Below are 9,680 nucleotides of genomic sequence, written 5' to 3' on the forward strand. Positions count from 1 at the left end.
AGGATACAGTTTGAGATAGAAAAGCACCTCAGCATGTCTCTGTTTTTCCTCTGATCAGGTTCCTTACAGTGAAGCTCAGTCTTTCAGGCAGATTCTGTCTCAGTTTTAATGTAACTTTTCTTTAATTTCTTCCCTAATCTGCTCTGTGATGAAGGTCATCTTCAAAGTTCTGGATCCAGCCATCCCGGTGGAAGATCCCTACAGCTTGGACATCCAAGGTCAGTGCAGATAAAGATGTTTAACAACGTAACAGTAACAAGGCTACCAGGAAACCTTCACATTTCCATCTTATCTTTTCCATAAACAAGCCAAGGCTGCGACGAGGCGGCTCCTTAACCGCAGCTGTTAGGATGCTACCTGCGTTCAGTTTGCTTGTCTGAACAGGAGGAAACATTCATCATGGTGAAGCTCGGTGAAAAACAGCTCCATGGAAGCTGTTCAAAATAGGTCAAACTGCAGCCTACAGACTCCGGCTCGTTTCTCTTCATCTTGCAAAGAGATTTTCTAAAGAAAAAGATCTTGAATGACAGAGAATCAGTCCAGAAGTCTGCTGTAATCACTGAGCAGCTCCTGCAGATGCTGAAGGTCTCATTCAGGATATTAACGTCATACCTTTTGTTTGAAAGTTCTTTGTTATGAAGCACAGATAATCTCCTTTATAATTTTCTAAAGGTTTCAAATCAAGAATAAGAGACAAAGATTCCAGCAGTTAATCCAACAAAAATTATGATTAATTAGTGAACAGTTCCCCAAACCAACCTGCCGTCTGAGGCAGCTTTTAAAGGGTTCACTAGTTTAGTTGTATCTGATTATTTTCTGATCATGACCATTTAATTAGTGTTGTGATCATTATTATGTCATCAAACTTGTGATAATTTAATAATGACATCATAATAAGGTGACAAAGCGTCCGGGCCCACCTTGGCTGAGCAACATGATAAACCTAGACGCCTCATTGGACGCTGTCTGCAGCGAGGCCCATGTGCCTAGAGGGCGGCCATCTTGGATGGGACCACAGTTCATACAGCTGCTGTCAGAATGAACAGGAGGCGCCTTAGATCTCATTTTAATCACAAGAAAGACGTGTTAGAAATAATATTACAATAATCTCTTCCATGTCACGACTTAAAAGAACAAAACAAATTATAAAATTACCTTCAGGGTAGATTAGACACGTTTATTCAGATTAAAAATTAGTTAAACTGTAACTGGATGAGATCTATGTAGAGTTTTGTATTTTGCAATTAAATATTATTATGATAAACACAAAGTTTTGTATAATTTTATTATAAGATTAGATTTTATATATATTATATATTTATGTATCTTGCATATAATGCATATTATTATTATTCAGTATTATGAACTATAGAGGAATAATTTTGTTTTTTAAAATTAGTTTTATGTTCATTTTTATTTATTTATTTTCCTTTTAGTCAGATCTTAGTGAATGGTTGTGTTGTGTTTAACTAAAGGATTTTTGGCCCCTAATGAAGCATCTATGTATACTAGGTCTATGGTTTCTACTGTGACACAGGCAGACATTTAGCCCCGCCCCCTCGCTACACCTTCTGCTCTTTTCTAATCATCAACAGTTTACAGAAGTGTAAAGTAACTTTACTAAAGATATTTTGGTTATATTTTACAGGACTCATTATATTTTAGAAAGCTTTTTACTTTCTACTCCTTACATTGGAAAAATAAACTTGTTAGTTTTCTTTCATTAAAGCTCATTTTCATCAAAACCTGTTTGTATTTAAAAAAATTAAAAAAAACATAAAAATAATTAGTTTCATCCAGACAATTAATTTCTTTGTGGTTGGACTCGGTGCTGCCCCAACTTGTTGCTCACCACATACCAAAATAAATCATTTTCCAGATGATGCAAAGTTAAATGTGATGCTGTTAACATTAGTTATAAAACTAAGAAAATTGAGTCTCAGGAAGTTGGTGAATTTCTGTTCTTTACATTTTTTCCTGCATTACTTTTACTTTTAGTGGATTAAAAAGGTGAAGTTAATCCTCTAACTTCTACAAAAGTGTTTTTAAACAGTAGGATCTATAAAGGAGTAATAAACTTGAACACATTGGACACATCTGACAGTTTATTAAAAAGGTTGTAACTCAGTGATAATAAAATACAATGTTGGAAACATCTTGGTTAACATTTTTATGCTGAATAGATTTAGGAATCGCTGAATATAAAATACGTTCTGCAGGGTAAGAGGGTCCCTGGACTGTAGGGGGGGGGGGACCATAAAGACCATCAGGTGGATGTGATGCGTTCTACTCGTTAGTTTCTCACATTTCTCAGGAATCGGATCTTGTTGTTATCAAATAAACGACTGAGGCCTAAAATGCTCCAGATGTTGTCTTGGTCTCTTCTGCTGCATCCAGGTGTTTCCCCTCTTTGGTTTGTCATCAGCTTCTTTTTAGCATGCTCTATGTTGTCAGATGGATTCTGTTTTGGGAGTTTATTGATTTTGAAAAGGATGCACAGCTAGAAATACAGCCATAGATTGGCCTCATTTCTATAGTTTCACCTTACCAGCCTAATGTGATCAGATCATACTGGAGTGTTAAACAGAGGAACATCAAGGAGTTTGAGCCCAGCGATGTAGAGAGACTCTAGCAATATCTCACACAAAGCATGCATGCAGCAACAGTGGAGAGGAAAACTCCCTTTTAACGGGAAGAAACCTCCAGCAGAACCAAACTCAGTGTGAGCGGCCATCTTCCAAGGCCGACTTGGAGACAGAAGCAGACACAAAAAATAACATAGAAGCACTGATCTATCAACCCTTTCTATGTTAGAAAAGCTAGAAACACTAAATTAGCTCCACAGGCAGCTCTATCGGGGAAGGAAACGGTTAACCAGATGAGTTCTGATCACATTAAAGAGGATTTAAAATGTTCAGTGAAAACATTCAGACCAGTCTTTCCACTTAACCTCCGTCTCACAGTTATGCACTCCTTGGTGTGGCCTGATAAAACAACCTTAACTACTCTGCAAAGCTCAGTCTGAGAGTTTGGCCAAACTCATTGGCTTCAACCTGCTGAACAGGGATAGAAAAGCTGCTTTATGAAGGATTTCCACAGAGTCGCTCTGCTAGTAACACAAACTGTGGCTCAACGCTATGATGTTAGTTTCTATTTAAACTTTTAATCAGGTTCATTCCAAACGTTTCTCTTCTCAGAACTTCTGCGGATCACCAATTTGCGCATCAACTTCACCAAGCTCAACACGCTGGGAGACGACCTGCTGGACCGCCGCTACGACGTCTTACAGAAGTACTACTACGCCATCAACGAGCTGGTGGTCCGAGGGAGCTGCTTCTGCTATGGACACGCCTCAGAGTGCGCCCCGGTGCCGGGGGTCAACACCCACCAGTTCGGCATGGTGGGTTAATGGACTCATTTTCTGTAGCCTGAGGAGGAATCAGGGAGGTGGATCAGCTGCTCAGGCTGATATGCAGACAGACACGCCTACTGGCACTTTGCTAGATGCTCCTGTAGCCATCAGAACTGCAGCCATCCAGCCGTGCCATGATTGTCCGCTTCTCTGGACGCCGGTGCTGTTAATTTATGCTTACTGGTTTCTGGATGCTAAGCTAACATGTAGGCAGAGTTTTCTAGAGGCTGGGGGTAAGGGGCCCATCAGAAGCTCCTCGTTAGCCTGTCCAGCAGTCTGATGTGGTTTGAAACCATTGTACCATACCATGCCAACTTTATTTATGAAGCACTTTATGCACCGGACAGGACCAAAGTGCTGTACACAATCATAAAATACAATAAAATTATAAAATGGAAAAAAAAACGAGTGTAAAATACATATTAGTATACAAAAAGAATAAAACAAAGTAAAACCTCTCAAATTGTGCCAAAAGCCAAGGAAAAAAAGATGAGTCTTGTTATATTGGATTGTCCAGCTTTGTCCAACTGTCCTGCATCTCATGGAGGTGCCGCCAAAGATGTAGCCTCCAACAGGCCTCTGAACAATTAGGCTTAGGGTTGGGGTTAGGAGGGGGGAGTCTGTCCATGAAACAGGAGGAAAACCTCACACCTACGATAAAATGCACTTAATGAACCTATTTTCTTTGATCAACCATGTTTCTCCTGGTTATTCCTTGCTAACTTGTGGTTCTCCTGGATTCTGATTGGTTAGATCCACGGACGCTGCGTTTGCAAACATAACACTGAAGGTCTGAACTGCGAGCGCTGCAGGGATTTCCACCACGACTCACCATGGAGACCGGCGGAGTCCCAGGACCCTCACACCTGCAGAGGTAGACATCCCAAACCAACAAATATTTTCCGGTCCCTTCAGGTGAATTCCCACCGAAGGCGGAGTCTGTGGAGAGAGCTGTGGATCTACAGAGCATCCCCGTGGAAACACAGTTCAGATTCCTAGGTGGTAACAGTGTTGGCAGAGGTGCTTCCTCTGTCAGTGACCATAACAGGAAACCTTGAGTGGTTCTCTCTTCGTAGCTCATCCTTCCTTCATCCTCAGCTCACTGACAGCAGACTGAACTCATGCTGACAGGACGGTTCCTCCCACTGTGACCGTGTGCTTGGAGCCCTGCATGGTTCCTCCTGTATTTCTTTGCTCTTATTCATGATCAGAAGAAGCCATCAGCTTCTGACCATTTCAGGCCTGCAGGCTCCTGGTTGTAGAGCTGAAGACCATAGAAACTAAACTGCTCTAGAAAACAGAGCCAAGAGTTTGCTGAAGACCTGAGTGGTTGAAGTGATTCACAGCTGATCTGCAGAATGTTCTCTGCCCACTTCACCACTCTGCCCACAGAACGACTGCTTCATAAACATAAATAGCTGTCTGGTTGTTTATGAACTGATGTGCAGCTGCTGTGCTTGTGTTTCCCTGCAGAGTGTAACTGTAACGGCCACTCAGACCGCTGTCACTTCGACATGGCCGTGTATTTGGCCACGGGAAACGTCAGCGGCGGAGTCTGTGACCAATGCCTGCACAACACAATGGGACGCAACTGTGAGATGTGCAAACCGTTCTACTACCAAGACCCAAACAGGGATACCCGGGACCCCCGTGTCTGTGTCGGTGAGGCCTTCTCTTGTATGCTGTGACACTAACTGAGCTCCTCCACAATCCCAGAGGCTGCTCTACGGATCCGTTAGTGCAAAACTGATCAGTCAGCTAAAAGACAGCAAGGAGAAAACAGTCAGAGCAGTGCAGGGGGAATGATTGGATGAGAGGAGCTCTTGGTTTCTCCTCCATCTGACTCTGATCCTGTTCTATGATGTAGAGCAGGGATTCACCCTCAGCTGTCAGCACAGGTTTCCCTCTTCTAGACATATTGTGTCATAAAAAGGACAATTAGAGTTCCCACATTTATTAGAAGCAATGGTTTAGAGATTACCTGCAGAACACACTGACACATTTGATACTGTGTCACTGAATACTGACACCTGCTGGACGTTTAAAATCCCTACATGCAGCCTCTTTGACAAACTAAACTAACACTGATTGGATGACCTGTAATAATATTTAAGCCATTAGTTCCCAAACTTTTTTTGACTAGTGTTCTCCTTTGGGATTTTTTTTATACCAAAAACCTCTGAGTTCCTCTGAGTAACTCCCTTATAATCATATATAAATTGAATGGGAAACAGAAATTAGAGTCAGCCTGTCGGTGTGAGGATCTACAGCCTGCATCCAGTGATCAGCAGCTGGATCAGCTGGTAGGTTCAGGTCTGAAGCTCATATCTCTGACCGCTCGCTGCAAAGTGAAAGAAACTGTAAAGTTTCAGCTTCAGTCTTGAGACAACGTGGTTTTATTCATGTTCTGGTTTTTACTGTTTGTTCTTCTGATTGCGGTGTGACCTTTTTAACTTTTAAACACTTTTTAATGACCTTTGATTTGGGTGATTATTGTCGACTCTGGATGAAGATAACGCGTGTTGCTGCTTTGCCCCCAGCCTGCGACTGCGACCCGGTGGGGTCGTTAGAGGGAGGCGTGTGTGACAGCCGCACCGACCCATCGATGGGAATGATCGCAGGACAGTGTCGCTGCAAAGCCAACGTGAAAGGCGCGCGCTGCGACGACTGCAAGCCGGGCTTCTACGGGCTGAGCCAGAGCGACCCTGTGGGCTGCCAGCGTAGGTGTCTGCCTTCCTCTGCATCTCAGGCTGCTGCTGCAGCAGAAACCAACGTCAGAATTTGTGTGTTTTGCCTCCAGCTTGTAATTGTGACCCCCGTGGTGTCATCATGGCGGATGCTCCATGTGATCAGATCAGTGGGGACTGCTCCTGCAAAAGATACGTCACAGGCCGCTACTGCAGCCAGTGTCTGGTCAGTTCTCTATAATCTTTAGAGGTTTAATGTCTCCATGTTGGACTCTTAGAACAGCAACTTGACTGAATGTTTGAGTGGTGATAACTGCCCCCTAAATCAGACATCTATTCTCACATCTACAGCCAGAATACTGGGGCCTCAGTAATGACTTGGGTGGCTGCAGACCCTGTGATTGTGACTTTGGTGGAGCGTACAACAACAGGTAACCGATCTAACTGGGTTTAAGGTGTCAGACTGAATGCAAACTTCTGCTGAGTGTTTATTGAAAGGTCTTTGTCTGTAATGGAGAACTGTTTTCTGTCTGTTGGAATAAGGTGCACCATGGAGAGTGGGCAGTGCGTCTGCAGGAGTCATCTCATCGGCCGACAGTGTTCAGAGGTGCAGCCTGGTTATTTCTGTGCTCCTCTGGACTTCTACAAATACGAGGCTGAAGAAGCTACCAGGCACTCCACCACCGACCCGTCGCTGCCGGTGAGCTCAGCAGCGCCTTTCCCTCCTCGGGTCGCAGCCTCTCCTGCCCTCTGGAAAAAACTCTAAGGTGGGATATTCCCACCTTAGAGTTTAGAGAAGACATTTTTAGGCCAGATGTTCTCCCTGCTGCAGCAAATACTTTATGGATCCCAAAGGAAATGACCTGCTGCAGTAACTCATCAACAAGATGTTATAGTTGTTGATGATATATATATAATATAAGAGTAGACCGCGCATTGACAGCTTTCACCTTTGGGCGCTGACGGGATTTGTTGCCGCCATCTTGGGGAGGTCGACGGCTCTGATCAGTGTAATGTGTTGAGCAGGAACAGAATCAATTTTAATCAACTTTTACTCGCTAAATATTCAACTAAATTTCATGTTTTTTTTGTTGCTGAAAACAGATGATGTTTTAGTGCATTTAAATATTCTAAGTGGGTTTAAGAGTAATAGAGTATTCTGATTATCATGATTTCATCTAAAGCTCAGACCCACAGGCAGTGAAACCAAACAGAGACACAGATGAAAAGTTTGACGGATTTTATTGAAGATGTTAAGCTCGGTGCAGAGTTGCCCTGAACTCTGCTCAGCCGGAACTGGAAGATCAGGGGAAGACAGACGATTAGTTCAGGCTCAGTGGGAAATTTCATTCGTTGATTTGAAGCAGAGGATCTGATTGTTGACTCGCGTTTCCAGAGAAGTGAAGGATCCTTGACTCCAAGCTGTGTTGGTTTTCCAGAGTTTGTCTGACTCGGTGGAGGGCGGAACAGGGTTTACCCAGAAATCGGGCGGTGTAGGGGGACGGAGACGCTGATTGCCACTGAGATTTCCTGCTGTACTTGAACGGGTCGTAGTGAAAATGATTCCCTTGCTCAGAGAATAATTTCCATGTCCTCAAAGGAGACTGGATCCAAACCTCCTGTTTGAATCCCTGGCTCAGTTTAAGGCTCAGTTGATCCTTCCAGGGAGAGAAGGTCCGAAAAGATCCAGTTTGCAGGATGACTTCCTGCCGAGATGCAAAGACAAAAAACAAAGTAAAAACTCAGGGAGACAAGAACTCAGTTTGACTCAGAGAAAACTCAGCTTGGCTAGAGAACCAAAAACTGGCAAACACTCTGGCGTCGAGGTAGCGGCAGTCAGCAGCTTAAGAACGCTCCGATAATGAGGTAACCGTCAGCAGGTGTGTGAGGAGGCGGACCAGAACCAGGCGCCTCCTGCTGGTGGAAGGGAGACTGGAGCCCTGACACTGATAGGATGTATGCATGTTGTAAAGCACAGACACTCTTACATTTTTATAATTTTTTTAGTGCTATATATACAAACATATTTATACAGGTATACACAAATATATATGCACACCTCTCTCTACACATATATAGATATAAATGTATCTCTTTCTATGTATAAATATATTTATTTTAACCTTTATTTTAGCAGGAAGTCCGTTGAGATAAAATCTCTTTTTCGAGGGAGACCTGGCCAATTGTATATTGTAAAAATACTGTAAAAATATCCACAGTTGTATGGATTATTTATTCTTCAGATGCGCAGTATTTACATATGTGAAAAAACTCTACAGCATTCTATTCTTTTCACTTTTTTGTCACCATTTTTAACGTAATTTTTTGCTGCTGTAAAACAACAATTTACCCAACAAAGGGATTTTCTATTCTATATAGTATATATATAGTGTGTATATATGCTGTTTATTCAGTAATGTCTTACAAAGTTATCTGTTGTTTTAAACCAAATGCAGCACACAGTGGGGAAGCATCCTTCTCTGTTCTGGTTAATCCAGCAGGTTAGGGTAGCATGTCGACCTCCCCAAGATGGCGCCTGTTATTCCTGCGCTGCGACAGTCGATGCGGGGTCTACTCTTATATGATGTCTATGGTTGATGCTATAGGCAGGAAGGAGCTCCTGTAGCTGTCTGTCTGCAGTGGATCTGAGAAGCTTCTGACTGAAGGATGAAGAGGCTCACTGAGCTGTCAACAGTTTAGGGAAGAAAATCTATGATTGCAGATAACAGATCTATGTGTTCAAGATCAGATATCGGCCCAAATCACTGCGTCCTCATTTGTATTTAATAAAAATAAACAAATGATGATTATGTCCCATCAAATCTGCGAGAACCCGGTTAAACTCCAGTGTGGCTCTAGCAAGGCTGTGCAACTTCTACCAAAATGTAAATATGCAGTTTCAGTCTTAATTTAAACCAAAATCTTGTTTTTTTTCTGATTCTCGTCTGTATGGAAAACAAGCATCGATGGTTTCCGGTAGACGTGCAGGTTTACAGACTAGGTCTTATTTTCTCCATTGATCCGAACATTTCCGTCCAGAACATCTGGGTCTGTAAGTAAACATCAGTTGATCAGGAGGTGCAGACAGCTGTGACAGGGTTTCATTGTCCTCTCAGCCTCCATCGCTCTCCTGTCCAGTCTTTTTTTGTTTGGGGATTTTACTGCTGCGTTCCTGTTGCAGTTTAGAGTGTAGAAATAAAAAAAAACCTACCAAGATGGCGTCATTGGAAGCGTCTTTTTTATCAGTCTGCAGTTTAAAAAAGCAGTTTTGTTGGCTATAACTCCAGGAAGTAAAGGGGCAAACAATGAACCGCCATCATCTGAGGAGGGTTTTACCGCCGCCATTGAAAAAGTGTCTGTTCCTGCAGGTTAAATGCCATGGATCACAACGCCCTCGTTTAAGCCATTACTTGTCCTTACATCAGGAGGATGTAACGATCAGAATCAACAATCCATAACAATCATTTTCCAGCCGTTATTTAAATCGGAAATACAGGAAGCAATTCAATTCTATTCAGTTTATTTCTATAGCTCCAATTCACATCATGTCATCTCAGGTCACTTTCCAGTTCACCAGATCA

General features: G+C 42.7%; 1 protein-coding gene across 1 annotated transcript in view; it reads left to right on the plus strand.

Annotated features, from left to right (window-relative positions):
- Window positions 1-9,680, plus strand: part of LOC107103488 (laminin subunit beta-1-like) — a gene marked incomplete at its 3' end in the record, with an annotated part of 70,399 nt that overhangs the window by 36,819 nt on the left and 23,900 nt on the right. The window contains exons 6-13 of the mRNA XM_015403212.1: window positions 155-218; window positions 3,198-3,400; window positions 4,166-4,286; window positions 4,886-5,074; window positions 5,953-6,132; window positions 6,213-6,325; window positions 6,451-6,530; window positions 6,643-6,799. Of these exons, the coding sequence (XP_015258698.1) occupies window positions 155-218; window positions 3,198-3,400; window positions 4,166-4,286; window positions 4,886-5,074; window positions 5,953-6,132; window positions 6,213-6,325; window positions 6,451-6,530; window positions 6,643-6,799 (1,107 nt within the window). The remainder of the gene's footprint in view (window positions 1-154; window positions 219-3,197; window positions 3,401-4,165; window positions 4,287-4,885; window positions 5,075-5,952; window positions 6,133-6,212; window positions 6,326-6,450; window positions 6,531-6,642; window positions 6,800-9,680) is intronic.

The sequence above is a fragment of the Cyprinodon variegatus genome, unplaced genomic scaffold, assembly GCF_000732505.1.
Source record: "Cyprinodon variegatus isolate N-32 unplaced genomic scaffold, C_variegatus-1.0 Scaffold1461, whole genome shotgun sequence".
Classification (NCBI taxonomy): domain Eukaryota; kingdom Metazoa; phylum Chordata; class Actinopteri; order Cyprinodontiformes; family Cyprinodontidae; genus Cyprinodon; species Cyprinodon variegatus.